At 35.5% G+C, this 18,526-nt stretch overlaps 1 protein-coding gene across 2 annotated transcripts in view; it reads left to right on the forward strand.

The window, feature by feature from the left end:
* DNAJC13 (DnaJ heat shock protein family (Hsp40) member C13) overlaps nucleotides 1-18,526 on the forward strand; it is a 110,204-nt gene that overhangs the window by 62,883 nt on the left and 28,795 nt on the right. For both annotated transcript variants that reach the window (XM_014858002.3, XM_014858003.3), the window contains 14 exons: nucleotides 336-440; nucleotides 1,211-1,413; nucleotides 2,474-2,558; nucleotides 4,984-5,138; nucleotides 5,519-5,564; nucleotides 7,468-7,622; nucleotides 9,207-9,408; nucleotides 10,542-10,657; nucleotides 11,194-11,272; nucleotides 12,688-12,823; nucleotides 15,161-15,345; nucleotides 15,787-15,861; nucleotides 16,909-17,028; nucleotides 18,229-18,408. In XM_014858002.3, the coding sequence (XP_014713488.2) occupies nucleotides 336-440; nucleotides 1,211-1,413; nucleotides 2,474-2,558; nucleotides 4,984-5,138; nucleotides 5,519-5,564; nucleotides 7,468-7,622; nucleotides 9,207-9,408; nucleotides 10,542-10,657; nucleotides 11,194-11,272; nucleotides 12,688-12,823; nucleotides 15,161-15,345; nucleotides 15,787-15,861; nucleotides 16,909-17,028; nucleotides 18,229-18,408 (1,842 nt within the window). The remainder of the gene's footprint in view (nucleotides 1-335; nucleotides 441-1,210; nucleotides 1,414-2,473; nucleotides 2,559-4,983; nucleotides 5,139-5,518; nucleotides 5,565-7,467; nucleotides 7,623-9,206; nucleotides 9,409-10,541; nucleotides 10,658-11,193; nucleotides 11,273-12,687; nucleotides 12,824-15,160; nucleotides 15,346-15,786; nucleotides 15,862-16,908; nucleotides 17,029-18,228; nucleotides 18,409-18,526) is intronic.

Here is an 18,526-nt window from a genome sequence, read left to right on the forward strand (position 1 = left end):
GGCCCCCATACAAAAAGAGGAAGATTGGCAACAGATGTTAGCTGAGGGTGAATCTTCCTCAGCAAAAAAGAATGTAGGTGTCTTTGAATTTAGCTTAGATTGCCAAGTGAATTTAGGAAGCCATTTGCTTCAAATGCATATTAACGAGGAAGTCGCTTTTTTGGACTATTAGGTTAAACATCTAATCCTTAACTCTTAAAAATAAGGTCACTTAAAATTTTAGATGAATTTCTAAAGGAATATAAACCCAAGAAATTAGTACTTTGTAACCTTTTGTGACATCTGCCCCCTTAGATTTCTGCCTTGAAAAATAACAAAATCTTTCTAAAACTTAGAGCAACGTAATTGAAGCTGCTCCAGATATGAAAAGAGAGAGTGAAAAGGAATGGTACTTTGGCAATGCAGACAAAGAAAGGAGTGGCCCGTATGGATTTCATGAGGTATGTGTCTTGAAGAAACTTTTTGTGAAAGTCTTAGCCTTTCTTATGCCCTCCTGCTTAGCACACATAGAGACATGGAATATTTTAAAACTGTTTTGAGTTAACTGTCATCAGCTCCAAGGGCTCTTCCATTCCATTTCCACATGAAGGATTACATGGCTTGCATTTCTAGAGAAACACAGACATACATACAATCATGTCTTTAAACCTCATTGTTTAAAAGCTATTGTTATGGAGGTAGCACTTAGGTTTTTAATGAATTTTATATCACAATTGCTACCTTAATAATTATGTCAAACTATAATGCTTCTATATGGTATGAACGGGTAAGTTTTAATATGTAGTCTAAAATCCATTGAAAATTGCTTGTCCAGTCCAAGGGCAATTTCATTTTAACATCTGCTGGTGTTTGATCTTGCCCTCCCATCCTCAGCCTTCCAGGCTCATTGGGAATTTAGCCAAAGGTAGTTTTATAGAAGACCAAGCTTTCTGCTTGTATATAGTTTTACGCTCTGCCTACCATTTTTATTCTTTCCAGTGTTCCTTATGCTCTGCAGGTTGGCCAACTAAATGGTTATTTTCTTTTATTAATAGCCAAATTTGAGTTCCTGAAGTCCTGTCAGCAAAACTTTGGTGTTGTTTTTTAATAGTGAACTTGCATGTTTATTTCATATTTTAGTTTGTATTTACTGTAAAATAGAAAACATTAGCAGACTTTTCCATTTTGCTTTATTTGTCTGTTTGTAGTAGTGATTTTTTTTATTCATTAGATGCAAGAATTGTGGACCGAAGGAATGTTAAACGCAAAAACCAGATGCTGGGCTCAAGGCATGGATGGATGGCGACCACTGCAAGCTATACCCCAGCTTAAGTGGTGTCTTTTAGCCAGTGGACAGGCTGTACTAAATGAAACTGACCTTGCTACGCTTATATTGAACATGTTGATCACAATGTGTGGATATTTTCCAAGCAGGTAAAATGTAATTGAACATTTCCATGGTTAACAGAGACTCTAAAACATTTATATGGGTGCTTTTTCAGTAAAGTCATGGGATGGACTCTGGTGATTTAGAGCAAAGATGATCCATTTGTGGCCTTGGGGGAATGCTGCTTTGAATTTTGGAGCTTTTTGGAACAGATAGAAAAAAAAAATTGTAAATTAGACTGATACAGTAGCTAAAAAGCAACTTTCTCTGGGAGACTTCAAATAATGTTACAGAATTGAGGCTTTCTGGCTGCACTCTAGCAACAGTAACAATTACCATATTCATGTGGATCAGGTATGAACATTCTGAAATAAGCGTACTGCAGTCTGTAGACAGTGGTGAGTGCTGGCTCCTGATCTGTCAGGTTAGACACTCCTGGAATAAGAACATGAGTCTAGACCCACATCTTGCCCCACATGACTAGTGAAGGTGAGAATTTGTTATCCAGTGATAATCATAATTATAACCCTTGCATAGAACTTTTCAATCTTTATAAAATATTTGCATATACATAATTTTTATTAGTAAATATATTTTATGATGGAAATTACTGAGAAACTCAGTTTTATAACACTTGAGGCTTTACTGGTTCCAGTTCTCTTTAAAATTCAGATCTGACTTAAAACTATACAATTACTATTTAGAAGTAATATAGCTTTAAAATTAAGGCTTTACTTGGAAAATACAGTAGTTAAATTAAGGTTTAAATTTATGTGACAAAGTTTGGTATGCCCTTTTGGGGGGAAATATCCGCTGACACTATGTTAGACAACACCAAGTCTAATCAATTAAATAATAAATAAGAGTCTTTGGCTCTTCTAGGGTACTGTTTTTCAAGGAAATCTTTTGGAAGGAAATGAAGTCATATTAAGCAGCCAAATAGATTTAAACCAAAATACCTAATCATGTTCCCAGCTGTATGAGAGCTTAGTCTTCATTAACAAAAAAGTAAGGTAACATGCTTCATGCCTAGTAGAATGTCATATGCTCTGAACATACAAATTTTAATAAATATATTAAATGTTGACCTTAGAAAATATTTTCTAGGGATCAAGATAATGCCATCATTCGGCCTTTGCCCAGAGTGAAAAGACTGCTGTCAGACAGTGCTTGCCTTCCCCATATTATTCAGGTGAGTTAGGTTTATGTTATCAAATTAGGAACAGTATTGTAAGAGTCGTATTCCCTTATTTAATTTTATTATGAGCCCCAGTCTTTATTTTGTGGTAGTCTATTCCATTTCAAAAAGTCTGAACCCTGAATTACATTTACTTCACTTACTTCCTAACTGATCTGATACTCTGATCTAATTGAATTGATACTCTGAATATACTGTGAAAGGTTGTGTATCCAAGAGCCTAAACATGGGAAGCCTCCAGAATCCAGTTGTTCTCAAAAGGTTTTACTTTTTGGGAATTAAGCTACCTAAACTCCAAATGAGCATTAAACTCAAAATAAGTCAGGTCCCAGAGATTTCAGGTCATGTTTCCCTGCTGTCTATTGACTATTCTACTGTCATATCTAATTATTTTAATATTAACCACACATGATGTGACTTTAAAATGTATGCCAGTAACTTATGCCATTTGTACCTATCACTTGTGCATTGGTGTGAAAGGGGAGAGAAGAGTCACTCAAGTTTGTAAATTTTTACATTCACAGATACGTAAGTGCCTGTGTAAGTCACTAATCAACTGATAATGAAAAAGACTTCTGAATACGGCAATGATATTAACCTGTCAACTTTTTTTTCCTCCAATTTCTGTTTAAGCATACCAGCATTTCACCATTTTATGCTTTTCTGTTGTGGACATCTCTGTTCAGATGCTTAAATGAAAGAGCATTGCAAATACTATTTCTTGTAACCCACTAACACCCCAGCCCAGAGGACTAGGTGGCTGCATGTGTGAGGTGGTGCAAGGAGAGGGATTTGTTTTCTATTCTGGACTCTCTTGAAATGGGGATAAAGAACTGTGCCTAGAAAATCTGCCTCTCCCAAACATTTTTCTAAGACCTATGAAATGGAAAAGAAAGAAGTAAATGCAAATGCTGTCAAATTTCAGGCCAGGAAAGGAGGACTGAAAAACATTTTCAGAGATGTGGTTGGCATAACATGAAGCTTTGGGGGAAGATCTACTTTTTTTAGTGATATCTCAACAGTTAAAACGATTCAAGAGAGGAATTTTATTGATAGATCCAGCTTGCTGTGAACAGTATATTCCTCCTATAAATTTTTATGCTGAGTTAAAAAAATATTTTTTAGCAGCTCTTTTTGTTTTCCTTAATTTTATTTACTTTTCTGTATTCTGGGAGACCGTAATCTTGCTAAGCACAGTTTGCAGCTGTAGTAGTTTTCAGGAACATTATCTGTGTAGGTTGGTACAGATTTCTCTACTTCATTTGACTTTTAAGAGCAATTACCAGTTTTGTCATTTGATACAGCCTCAGAATTTTTAAAGTGGTTTAAGATACAGTGAGTGAATGTCCTGTGTTTCCTGGTATAGTCACAATTTCGAATATTCTGGGGTTTTGCCTGCTAATTTCTGTATTTTTGTTAAAGTGATGTCAAGTCTTGAACTACAACCCCTGTTAACACTAGGGAAAATCCTGTTACTGTATCTCAATTTTTCCTTTGTAAAATATGTCACAGTACTAAACACTTAAGTTAAATACCTTGTTGAACAGGTAAGACACCAGAACACAGAGAAATTTAACTTACTTACTTAAGGACATACAGCTGTAAGTCTCCCATCTGAATCTAGAATGTTGACCTAATCTGAGCTAGTACTTACTCTCATTATTGTAATTTTTTTAGCTGGTTGCATTTGATCCAAAGTTGGGGATTCTTTGGAAGTGTTTATAAAAAATTGAAATGCCTCTTTTATTAAAACTTAGTAAATTTGTTTATCAAGTGTTTGTTCATAGCAATGCTGTATGATTTTTTTAACAAATGAGATTCATTACGGTGGTCCCAGGTATTCCCTTTAGTACTGCTAGCTCAGATTTCTAGAGAATGTTTCTGGTAGTGGAAGTACTGCTGGTCTTCACTTTCCCTCTTGCCTTCTAGATCTGCTCTTGTAGATCTGTCTTTTAGTGCTCTTTCACTGTAGTTATTCTCTGCTCTGCTCCCTGAGTTCTCAAATAGTCTTCAGGAGATGCTTCACGGCACCTCAGCTGAACTGAAACTAGCCTAAAGTATAACTACTTTCCTTTTTTTCTTTTGTCATTAACAGAGAAGTCCTATCAGGAAGATTTCTGCACAAGAAACAATTTCACCTATAATTATGACAAAATAGCTTCAGGCCTGTGTGGGCCTTTTCTGAATAGGTTTTAATCACTTTTCAGTATTTTACTATCTCTGCATTAAATGTGGTAAAATGAATTGTTTTTCAAATCTATCTAGAGTATGGTAGAAAGCATACTTAATCCCACAGATTTTTTATTTTGTAACTTACACACTATAACCTCATCACATGAAATACGTAAACCTAGAAGGAATGATGATATTGCAAGTTTTTTGTAACCCAATAACAAAAACATTTTATTTCTTTTTTCAGCTACTGCTGACCTTTGACCCTATTCTTGTTGAGAAGGTTGCTATTCTGTTATACCATATCATGCAGGATAACCCACAGTTACCTCGTCTTTATCTTAGTGGCGTGTTTTTCTTTATCATGATGTATACAGGTTCCAATGTGCTTCCTGTTGCTCGGTAAGAACTCTAATGGTAATCTATTTAAAATTATTATTTGAATTGTACATGGACAGATTTATTTAATTTTGTTGTCTAGTATTTTAGTATACATATTTAATATAACTTTATTCATATTGTACATGCTGTTATACATTTTGCTTTTTTAAAAAACTTCAGTAATTTTTCATATTATATATCCTTAATATGACCGGAGTTTAAAAATCTTTCTAATTCATTTAAGGTCTTGCCTTAATTAGAAGTTAAACAATTTGAGAAGATGGATTTACAAGTTGCCTTTTGAAGCATTCATTTATACATGAAAGATCTGATCTTTAGAAAACTAAGGTTACTAAATCTAAATCAGTTCATGTATCTGATAAGTAACTTATTTTTTCTAGATTTTTGAAGTATACACATACCAAACAGGCTTTTAAGTCAGAGGAGGTAAGCCAGATTAATCCTTTGAATATGTAACAACACTGGGTAAGCTGTCTTGGCACTAAAGTTTCCTGAGCTGTATATGTTTACTAGATTATAAGCACTTGAGGGCAGATATTATTTTATTCATTTTTTTTACATTCCTTGTGGTACCTTGTACATAGAAAGTGGAAGCTAATATTTTTTAAATGAAAATAAATGTTACCCATTAGACTTAATATTAAAATTGTAGATATGAATTATAATTGACACCACTGTGAATATAGCTTGTTCCCTTTGTATAAAATTTAGATTAGTAATTTTCATAAATAAATCATTATGTGCCTGAGTCTCATATAGTTAGCTAAGATTCAGTAAAATTTCAGCCTTCTTTTTGTTCAAATCCCAAGGTGGCAGAAGTGCTAAGTTCTGTTTTAAAGCTATTTAGTTTTTCAGGTGCTCTCAAGTGTTCTTGCCATTTTACTGAGGAGGAAAAGTAGGAATCCAATAAAAGATTACACTTATCCAGGTAGCTTTGACAACCTGAAACTTTATACCTATATTTTGCAGAGACATTTATTGTCAACCCATAACTGAAGGGTTCTTCAAATTTTGTTAGATTTTTCATGGTGCATTGATTTTCAGATTTTATTGAGAATAGAAGAATAAACCAAAACCAGACCACTGTTTAGGAGACTAAATAAAGAATGCTATACCACTTTGACAGTAGACCCTAGGCCAAACTGCATGTTTTGTAGAGCAGCCAGTGAAACCCTAGAAAGTAATCTGGCTGTCTAATGCTATTAAAGTGATGCCCATGGCAATATACTTTCCACAGCTTTATCCAAATAGAAAATGAGAATATAAAAAACATAGGGAAAAAATTGCCTGTAATACTACCACCTTAATGTGCATTAGGCATTTTTTTCTCTTTTTTTTCTGTGTGGTTATGCACATGTAATCTTTTTTCAAATTTTATAATATGAGAAACTATATGCATCATTTCATCTAACAATATTTTGAATTATTACAGCAAAACTATCTGTGCTTATAGCAGAACTCTGGATGCAAGAATTACCAAATAATAGTATTCTAAAGAACAGAACAAGCAATTCTTCACCCAAAAGTTTAACAGATAGTGAGTTTATGACTTTTATTAGCAAAAAGCCTGAAACTGTTCGTTGTCTAATTTGTCTTTGCACTAAGTTGTAAAACCATGTCTGGGTTTTCTCCCTCTGTCTCTTGGCAGATCCTAGAGAAATAAAACATCCTCAATTTGCCTAGAATGAAATAAGAAAAGTATTTATAGTCTTTAGGATTTTATTTCCATCAGGTAAAGAAATAAGTTTAAAAATTTAGTATGATAAAGTATGATCATTATCCTGGCTCCATTTGGCTAGCCCAGAGAATGTGGAATTCTTAATACAGTTAATTATAGTTACTTAGAATAGAAATTGTCCATCTAAATCCTAGCCCATACTTAATGAAGACAGGCTCTTTAAGATCTTGATTTTCTGGACATACTTGTTTTTGAAAACAAAAGCAGGTACGGAGGGGAACTGCAGCCAATAATGTAACAGAATAATTGATGTAAATGTTTGCAGAGTCTTCCTTGTGTTGTCCGTTACTGCTGCACATGGTCAAAGACCAGTCGTCCTAACAAATGTTGGCGGCATCTGGCTCCTGAGGCGATTAAGACTGCTGCAGGGCTGGAGGGTGTTAGTTCCACCTTGGAGCTCTTGCCAAGCCAGTTTATACTGGATGCCTTCCGCTGCACATTTTGCCCTGTTTCTATCTAAACTTCCAAAGCTTAAATGCAATTTGTTCCAGTTGTTCTCTTTTCTTAATATGTTCTCTAATCCTAATTTGCTGATTAGAAAATTGAGAGATAACTTCAGTGTTTCTGACTACCTTTTGTTTTGTTTTAAAGACAAAAGGACCAGATATTTTTCAGAGAAGTATACTTGGGCACATCCTACCAGAAGCAATGGTTTGTTACTTAGAAAATTATGAGCCTGAAAAGTTTTCTGAGATTTTTCTAGGAGAATTCGATACTCCAGAAGCAATCTGGAGCAGTGAAATGAGGTAAATAGCCACTTGATTGTTTGTATTTTATACTCAGATTCTTTGCCTCTTGCCACCTGGTTTGACTTCTCTTAAAAAAGCTGCTTTCACTTGTTGCATAATCTAAAGCTCCAATAGTCATTGGCTCCAAATCAAGTAATGGGTTTTGCGAAGGCCCTAAGCTTTTTTCTATTCTAACATGATTTGACAAAATTACTGTTACCTTAATAGAGTTCTATATGAGGGTAGAGCCTGTTACCACTGATGCTTCTTAAATCAGTTTATAGAACTGGCAGAATTTTAGGCAATGAATTAATATGCACGTAAGGAATATATAGAGCTAAAATCAAGAAACACCTCCTGAGTATTTGGAAATAGAACCATACTCCACTAATTAAAAACTATGCCCACATAGAATGGATCAAACCAGAGATATCCAAAATCATTTTAGAATGAGGGCTCCCTGGCCAGCACATTTTGTCCTTAATCTGGAGGTTAGCATTCCTAAAGAACGTCCTTATTAGCAGAGGAATGCCATAGGAAAAACCCATGGAAACCAAGAAAAAGGAGAGCCCGGAAGTAGGTGCCTATGTCCAGACAGGCTCTGTCCAGGAAAGACTCGGCACTTCGTAGTTCAATGTAAAGCCTGCCTGTTTGTGGAGAGCTCCTCAGTCCCCTCAGCTGGATGGCAGTTGATCTTCTGAGTCACTTATTCACTCACCTTTAGCTGTCTTCACATTCGCAGTGCCACGTGCATGTTATCATTTGGCTTCTCTGGTAGATTGACCTATAGGTTTGGCACGTGCTAGCCACCAATTTGAATATATTCTGTATGACGATGGTATTTTTCATTGGGAACAAATGCATAGGCATATGAATAAGTTTATAACACAGTTTTTCTATGTCATATTTTTCTCCTGAGATTGGTTAATATGAGTCCCCTATCTAAAACGTATAACTCTGTATACTGATCAAATGAAGTTTCTGCCTAGTTGAGGGCCGGGTCCCAGATTTGGTAAGTTAACAAAAATAAATACCATGCAGTGAGCTTCTTTGGGGTGATAGCTAACTTGAGATCCCTGGCTGCACCCTCATGTATGCAGATTCCACACCATTTGACCTTAATTTTTCAATAGAAGGACTGGTAATATTAGCCTTTTTCTCTATTGTCTTCTTTATAGATAAGTATTACAAATAAGTTTATATCCATTGAGTGTTTTTCCACAATAACGTTTTTAGTACCCTGGGTAACATTCTTGCAAGCTCTTCATTTTAGGCCAATAATTGAGTCATAGTCATGCATTGCTTAACAATGGGGATATATTCTGAAAAATGCATCATTAGGTGATTTCATCGTTTGAACATCGTAGTGTACTTATACAAACCTACATGGTATAGCCTACTATACACCTAGGCTATATGGTATTAATCTTATGGGACCACCATCGTATGTGTAGTCCATTGTTGACCAAAACATCATTGTGCAGCACATGACTATACTCTTAAAGAAGATCCATGTAATTATCTTTCATGATTACCTATCTTAACCTTTCCTTTAAAAGAAAATAATCCCTTCATAATGCTTGGAGATTTTTATAATTGTAGGCGCCTCATGATAGAGAAGATTGCTGCCCATCTTGCTGATTTCACACCTCGTCTTCAGAGTAACACAAGAGCACTTTATCAGTATTGTCCCATCCCAGTTATCAACTATCCACAACTGGAAAATGAACTATTTTGTAATATTTATTACCTCAAACAACTTTGTGATACACTCCGGTTTCCAGATTGGCCAATTAAAGACCCGGTAAGTCAGCAGGTTAATTTGTGTCTTCTTAAACTATAAAAATAGCCTCTAAACACTACTGGATATTCCTTCCGTCTGTGATAAGAGGGATAATAGCTTGCTTAAGTATTCCCTCTTACTTACACACTATATAACTCTGAGTGTAGGTCAGTATATTTGGATAAATCCCAATGGAAAGATGACTTTTTGAGAGAGTATTGAGAACTTTACAATCTTGGTCTTTTGTGACAAAAGCAAAGCAAACTTAATTTCATGTATATGCAATGATTATATACTATAATAGCTTGGTGGAAGCTTGGCTTTATAGCAGGTTGATTCAGCTCACAGATGTTGGAGGCAGGCAGTCTGGGACTGAGTCTCAGTTTGGCCGTGAATAGTTCTACATAACATTCAGTACATTGCTTAACTTCTAAGCCTCAGGTGTGGTAATAGTACTACTACCACTAGTAGTAGTTATCTCATGTGGTGGTTGGGAAGATAGAGAATTCACATGAAAAACATGGCATAACTCCTGGCACACACAGGAGGCAAGAAGTGTGACCTGCTCATTTGTATAGTAGTATTTACTGTCTGTCTTTCAGAATCTAGATGCTTTCATGTATTATTGAAATTTTATACAAAAGTTAAATCTGCTACAGTCTGTAAAGCACCTAGCTCCTTGACATGCAGTAAATATTAGGTCTCTTCTTCTTACCCGCTACCCAGACTCCTTTGTGTTCACTATCCCTTAACGTTTGCTTAAATGCCAGCATACCGATAATTAAGATCACCTTGAGAGGCATGCCACCATATACTGCTTTCTTTCTTACTACAACGTATCGTCTATTAATTTCAAAGTTTTCTGTATTTTCTAAACATTTCTTTAACAATTGAGAGTAGAGAGAAAAATTGGCAGAGAATTAAAATAGCACTTAAAAAAATAGAGGAATAGAGCACTGGAACAAGGACCTTGTTTACCTGACTATTCAGCAGTTCTAAGAAGGTGATTTTAGTTATTGGTGTTTCAGAAAGCTGTAATTGGGTGGCCTAGAAATGTCAATTTAAATAAGTACCACATAAGGTTCTGTAACTTAAAAATTGTACTCTGAGATAGTTTTATTTTGATAGATATAAATTTTAATCCTGTCTTGAAGGTTAAGCTTCTAAAAGATACCCTTGATGCCTGGAAGAAGGAAGTAGAAAAGAAACCACCTACAATGTCAATAGATGATGCTTACGAAGTGCTTAATCTCCCTCAAGGACAGGGGCCGTGAGTTATTTTCAGTTTATCTTCCCCCTTCCTCTTGTCTTTGTTATGCATTGAGGAAGAGGTGTAATAGCAGTGTGTCTAGGACACTAAATGACAGATGTGTGGGAAAGAATGCAGATTTACTTTACTAATTTGTCAGTGAAGTTTTATAATAGAATAGATAAGTTAGAGAAAATATAAGACATTTTTCTTAAGTATTGACTGAATTTTTACTTTTGGTAAGGCTGATAGTTAAAGTAACTGAGAATTAGAGTTTGAAGTGACATTTTGAAAACTTAGTTTAAAAAAATTTCTTAGTTTTTCAAACCCCTAATATGGTTTTGTGATTTGAAGTGAATGATAACCTTGCACAGGGAATGTTTAGGTTTAACCTTTCATATGTAAAGATAACAGAAGAATTTACTGGGTTTAATCTGATGCCTAATACATGATCATATACAATAAAAGTAAGGTTCTTAAAATATCATTTTAGATGATTTGTAAATATTTTTTCTTGCACCTTACTGTTTTCATAAAAGAATTTTCCTATTTAACAGGCATGATGAGAGCAAGATTAGAAAAGCTTACTTCAGACTTGCACAAAAGTACCACCCTGATAAGAATCCAGAAGGGAGGGTATGTACTGCCTGTGGGAATAGGGCTTTTGGGTTGACCTCTTTCACTCTATGCCTCTTTTAGGCAAAGAAAAGATATTCTCATTCTCTATGCCAGGATCTGCCTCATAATTTGCCCACATTAATTTACTTCTAGTCCACATGCCCATGTTTTCTGTGTGAATAGTGCTCCCTCAGTTTACCAAAAGGACTGCCCTTGTAACTAGGACCTTATGGATTTTATTCTCTCTCCTTACCCATGTCTGTTTGAGAATTAACTCTAATGGGTAATCGCATGAATAATTGAAAGTTAGGAATCTGGTAAACTTAATTCATTTGTAGGTGATGCCATTGCCATTCAGATTGCTTTGGGTAATTGATTTTTTTCTAATGACATCCAGCTTCATATCACTCTAAAGACTGAAAAGTAGAAAATTTTGTTCAGATACAAAGTCATCTGCCGCCAGCATTCCCTGATCCAGCCTCTTCCAGCTTCCTACTAAAGTACCAGTGGAGATTTATAAAAAATGAAATAATGTAAGAACCACTAAAACTAGGACTGATAGTTTATTGCTAGAATCTTAGAGTAATTTTCACTGATTTCAAGGTCAGTGTTTTTTATTAGAGACAGACAATATTCCTGAATGGAAGACGACATTGAAAAAATGCCACTGTTATGTATTTAAGGGATTTTAAATCAAAAGCCTGGGGTATTTTTGAGAAATTTTGTAGTAATTCAGATTCATCTGGGAGAGAAAATAATCAAGATAGGAAGAAATTTTGAAATCAGTATTAAATTGCTAGACTTAACCTACCAGGTTTTAAAATACTTTACAAAGCTACAATAGTGAAACAATGTGATACTGAGATAAGAATCAACATAGAGATCAAGGAACATAATGTAGTATAGTAGTTTAAGAGCATAGATTTAGGAGTCAGACCTGTGTGTAAGTCTTAGCTCTGTCACCGATTGACTGTGACCTTAGGCAAGTTATTTAACATCATCTCAAAAATGAGGATAATAATGGTACACACTTGACATGGCTATTTTGAGAGTTAAATAAGATAATGTATGTAAAGCATTTAGCACAGTGCCTGTTGTAGTACTCAATAAACAGTAGCTCTTATGATTATTTTTGTAATAACTCAGAGATGGTCTCAAATGTGTATAAATTCAATATGATATATATGGTTTAAACCAGTGAAGAATTTTTCAGTAAATGGGATTGAGATCATTGATTAACTATTTGGGGGGAAAAGATAGTTTCACCTTAGAAGTATACTTGCTTGATTTGGAATGAATTCCTTAATGTACAAAATAAAATAGTAATTAAAGAAATTATTGGTCAAATACAAACCAGCTGTGTTCTGGAACGTTAATAAATTGTGACTTGAGATATTCCAAATTAAAAGTTAATTATCTTCGGTTATATACAGGATATGTTTGAAAAAGTAAATAAAGCATATGAGTTTTTATGTACCAAATCAGCAAAAATAGTGGATGGACCAGATCCAGAGAATATAATTTTAATTCTGAAAACGCAGAGCATCCTCTTCAATCGTCATAAAGAAGGTAAGGCATGTGTTAATCTCAAATTTTAATTTACCTTCCAGCTAATTCTGCCATGTTACTTGTTTTTACAGCATATTTTAATAGATTGATGATGATGGTTGATGATGATGTTGATGAAAACTCTTGGAATTACATTTCAGATACAGCAAAAGAGTAATATTCTATAGGAAGGCCCAGAATACTGTATGTTTTATACCTTCTACTTCTTACCTATGTTTTTCAATATTTTGCACTTCCAACAAGCTTTCATTATTCCTTCCTGAAGGCCATTTCCGTTCTGTGGAGGTACTTTGTTAATTTTTTGTTTAGCTATTTTGCAGTAAATGTATTAAATGAGATATAAAATGGATCTGGAATTTAAGGATCATTTAACGTTGTTCTTAAATCACATATAAAAGATTGTGCCTGTCATAACTCCAAAAGCCTCTAAGGGTTGAAAACACCAAGTGTTCTAGTCTGTGAGAAGCAACAGAAACTTTTCAAATCATATACTTCCTTTCACACCTCTCATTTCCTGTGGTAGCTCTCAAAACCTCTCATCCTGTGGAACAGTTTGAAAAGCACTGTAATAGATGAAATAGGTGTGATTTCAGGGTACAGGGTTATTGGGAATTTCCAGGATGTTTGCAGGGCCATTTGTGGTAGCCCTCATGGTAAGCCAGAAAGCCAAGAGTACATTGAAAACTTTTAAGACTTGGTTGGAGGTGGGGAGTTAGGTTCAATATGGAGGGTGTCCATTGGCTTGGGAACTGAACTTGGCTTATAGCACAAACTGGGAGACCCATTTGCTCTGTAGGGTGATGTTGGGAGAAAAGGAGGAGAGCACAGTGGGGATCAGAGATAGCAAGAGGAGTGTTGGGTAATTGAAGACAAGTAGAGTTACAGTTTAAGTGTTGGAGGGGACAGCATGAGGATCTAGCAGTTTGGTCATTAGAGAGCAATGATCAATTCACTTTTGCCTATAAATTGAACAGAGCACATTTGTAAAGCATTTAGTTATATGGCATTTATCACTAATCAGAATGAGTTTAAAGGAGTCTTTTTATTACCGTTTATTTTTATTTATTTATTTTTTTTAAAGATTTTATTTTTTCCTTTTGCTCCCCAAAGCCCCCCAGTACCTAGTTGTATATTCTTCGTTGTGGGTCCTTCTAGTTGTGGCATATGGGACGCTGCCTCAGCGTGGTTTGTTGAGCAGTGCCATGTCCGCGCCCAGGATTCGAACCAACGAAACACTGGGCCGCCTGCAGCGGAGCGCGCGAACTTAACCACTCGACCACGGGGCCAGCCCCTATAACCATTTATTTTTTAATGGCTGATAACTGTAGTAGCCACAAAGTGCAGTATATGGCTCACCATTGGTTTATCATCCAAGTCAGAATGTTTTTTTCAGGCTGCATCTTCCACTTCCTCCAAAGGGGGTTTATATCCAGTAAGTTCTAAGATGGGAGTCCTGATCTCATAGAAGTTAAAATTAACTCTTCTTTCTTACTACGTATGCACATGTATGTGTGAGCACTGCTAGGACTAGGACCAGTTCCAAGGGACTTTATTTTTTAAACTATCTTAGAAATGAATTAATTAAGGCAGATTATTGGTCATCCTCAAAAGACGAAAACCTTTATGCTGATTTCAAGTGAAATTGCAGAAGTACTTTATAAAGTCATAGCCAATTAATTTGCATATTCCTGCCTAATAGGTTAGTTAAAAAAAAAACAGGATGAAAAAAGCAGAGCAATTAGGCACTTGTACATTTCAGCTTTCACTTTTAAATTTGCTTATCAAAACTTGGAATTAGCTAAATACAGTTAATAAATTAACTGTTTCTGTTTTGTATTTCTAGTAACAAATTATATTCAATATTTTCAAACTTTTTTTTAATGATAACTGGTAAAACAGAGATATCTCATTAGCCTACTTTTTTCTTTATAAAGGGTTGAGTATCATGAGAGTGATACATTAGCTATATCTTGCTGTCTGTGGTCAGGTGAAAAGTTACAAGATCACATGGACAACATTACAAAGTACATATTCTGCAAAGGATCAAAATCATTACACACTGAATTCAGTTAATCTACCAGAAAATATTGTTTTTCTAGTGGAAACATTTTAGAGAAATCAAACATATTTGCTAGAAAAGAAAAGATCCAAGGGATTTATACTAGGTTTAATTTCTTTTTATAAACTAGAATTGAGACATTTAAGATGTTGAATATTTTGTAAGTTTTTTCGAGGCAATGTAATTGAATGTAATGTCAGAATTAACTTAAAAACCATGATGTGATCAGTTTTTGTGTTGTTTGTTGTTTTCCTGACACTCACTTTTGGTTATTTCAGATTTACAGCCTTATAAATATGCAGGATACCCCATGCTAATTAGGACTATAACAATGGAAACTTCAGATGACCTCCTTTTCTCAAAAGAATCACCATTGTTGCCTGCTGCCACAGAGCTGGCTTTCCATACTGTCAACTGCTCGGCCCTCAATGCTGAAGAGCTCAGAAGGGAGAATGGAATTGAGGTAATATGGAATGACATTTGTATCTTCAAGCTAGTGGAGGCCCATCGTATGACTCTAGGCAATAGAGAATTCACCAAGTACAAATACAGTTGATATTGTTTCTTTTAATTTATTCCGGCAGATAACAATCTTATGGTCTCTGTGTTCTAGTACAAAATTCGTGGTAGAAATGGAGCTTTATTTCATAATGTGAATTGGAAAGTATTGGATTCAAAATTGATAAACTTGATACTGCTTTACAAAGTGGCTTATTGGGAATGCTTAAAAAGAAACTGTAGGAGTCTTTTGTTTACTTGTTTATTTAGTAAATGTTAATCGAGCAAACATTTATTTACCGAGTACCTAACATTAAAAAGTTATTAATATTTTATTCCTATTAGAATAGGCTTTTCATATTTCAAGTCAAAATGGAGAGTTAATGGCTGGCTTCTTTCTCTGCAGGTGTTACAAGAGGCATTTAGTCGCTGTGTGGCTGTCTTGAATCGTTCTAGTAAACCAAGTGACATGTCAGTACAGGTGAGGCTAAAATGTATGGTTCCAAGAAAGTTATACTAGACCAAGAGTCCAGACTTTAACATCTATGAGACACACTTGGAGGGCTCATTAAAACCTATGTTGCTGTGCTCCAGCTCCCTGCCAGCAGAGTTTCTGAATCAGTGGGTCTGGGATGGGGGCCTGAGAATATGCTTTTCTAACAAATTCCCAGGTGGTACTGATGCTGTTGGTCTGTGTATCACACTTGAAGAACTACTACACCAGATCACTTGTGGTCTGTTGGCTTAATGTTTTTCTTAAAGTAGAGCGTAATGTACTGAATCCTTGTGTCCCCATTACCCAGTTTCAAACATTTGTCTTTTTGCCATTCTTGTTTCATTTATGTTCCACCTACTTCCCTAATTTCTTTCTTTACTTCCTTCTCCCATCCCTAGTGTTTTAACTGGCTTATTTTCTGTTAGGTTTATAATAGTTGAATTCTTTCATAGAAAATTAATCAGGAATTCATTTAGATCATTGTAGAACACACCTTCTATGTGGGCCTTTATTTATGCCAGCAAACTTAGAATATAACATAATTGAGTGCAGGCTGTTGAGTTTCATCTTCTATTTTGAAGTGCAGTACATAAATAGAATTCTGATTCTGTAATGTTAATAAGCTGGACAAAAATATTTGAATCTAGAGATTGGCAAACTTTTTTTATAAAGGGCCAGAGAATACATATTTGAGGCTTTCAGACTACAGTCTCTTTTGCATATTTTTATTTGTTTTTTTTTTATAACTCTTTAAAAATGTAAAAACCATTCTTAGCTCCCTGGCTATGCAATAACAGGCCATGGTTGATTTGGCCCATGTGCCATACCGGCCATGGTTTGCCAACCCTGTATCTGGAGGAAATCTTAACCAGAAATACTAGTGATTTAACACATAGGTTCTGTTTAATTTTGTAGTACCATATATACCATTAAGTAGTATTCATGAATCTCTACTGATCTGATTTTCGCTGTCTTGGATAAGGAATGCACGTGTAACTCTTTTTTTTCCTCTCTCTCTTGTGCTGTCTGTAGGTGTGTGGACACATAAGCAAATGCTATAGTGTGGCTGCTCAGTTTGAAGAGTGCCGAGAGAAGATCACAGAAATGCCTGGCATCATCAAGGATCTCTGTCGGGTGCTATATTTTGGCAAGGTAAAGTTTATCTTTACTGCTTTCTCGATGCAGTCAACAATGAGTTTTCTTGTTAAGTAGCCCCAATAAGTTGGGGTCAAGTAACCCCAACTTGTAAGCAAGTTGTGTTCCCAAAATTATTTTTAAGTAGATTATTTTGATCTCTAAAACATTTTCACAAAAGCCTTGTTGTAAATGAAGGCTTTTGTTCCTAGGCTGGCCCACAAAGAATAAGACTAGAGTGACATATCTAAAGGGAGTGGGTCGGGAGTTGGCCCGGTTGCATAGTGGTTAAGTTCTCACACTCTGCTTTGGTGGCCTGGGGTTCACATTTTCGGATTTTGGTGGCAGACTTAGCACCACTCGTCAAGCCACACTGTGGCAGCATCCCACATAAAACAGAGAAAGATTGGCACAGATGTTAGCTCAACAACAATCTTCCTCAAGCAAAAAAAGGAAGATTGGCAACGATGTTAGCTCAGAGCCAATCCCCCTCACAAAAAATTAAATAAATAAAATAAAGGAAGTGGGTCTCATTTGAACATTAGAAGAGAGACAGGAAAGGAGAGAATAGACTAAATAAATCCAGTAAAAGTAAGGAACCACGTAAAACCTGAAACCTAATCTGAGAGCTTACTGTTTCCTCCCAATCCGGTACTGCTGAGGGAAGTTAACTGTGGGTGGATGTGATAGGTGACTGGGAAGGACAGAAAAATTTCTTAGATAACTGGGCAGAGTGAGAGTTGTGTTGGAATAGAACAGGATTAGGGTCAGATCCTGAACTGAAGAATCTGATTCTCCTCAACTGTATTTACTTAATGTCCTTACGAGTGTTTAATAAGAATACAAACTCTAAGGTAAAGAAATCCGTACACCTGCAGTAGAGATAGCATTGATCCACTTAAGATCACTAGCATGTGAGTTGCTATTAATGCCTTATCACTGTTTTTAAAAATTAACAATAGAAGTGGTGAAATGAAGAAAACCATATTCCCAAGTCTTTGAACATTAGCCTCGAAGATAGTAATTCTTTGTCTCATCACAAGGTCACTTTTAATTTTAGGTTTTAAAGGATATAGGATTCAGCTTTAAATTGGAATTGAAAATATAAGAAGAGATAAACATTTTGCACAATAAAATAGCTAGCTTACATATATTCACTACCAGTTTCTCTTGGGAACTTTTTTAACCCTATAATTAATTCCGTTATTTTTATTTCAGAGTATTCCACGGGTGGCCGCTCTTGGGGTAGAATGTGTCAGTTCTTTTGCTGTGGATTTCTGGCTACAGACACACCTACTTCAGGCTGGAATTTTGTGGCATCTGCTTGGTTTTCTGTTCAATTATGACTACACGCTAGAAGAGAGTGGCATTCAAAAAAGTGAAGAAACAAACCAGCAGGTAACTGTAACACTGCTTTAATATTGGGTTTGAACCCAAACCATGGTTTAATGTGAGGCAAAGCTCCAGCTTTCTGGAGCCCTAAGGCATAAACTGTTTTTCAAGATAACTAAGTTTA

Source organism: Equus asinus, chromosome 21 (assembly GCF_041296235.1).
Source record: "Equus asinus isolate D_3611 breed Donkey chromosome 21, EquAss-T2T_v2, whole genome shotgun sequence".
Classification (NCBI taxonomy): domain Eukaryota; kingdom Metazoa; phylum Chordata; class Mammalia; order Perissodactyla; family Equidae; genus Equus; species Equus asinus.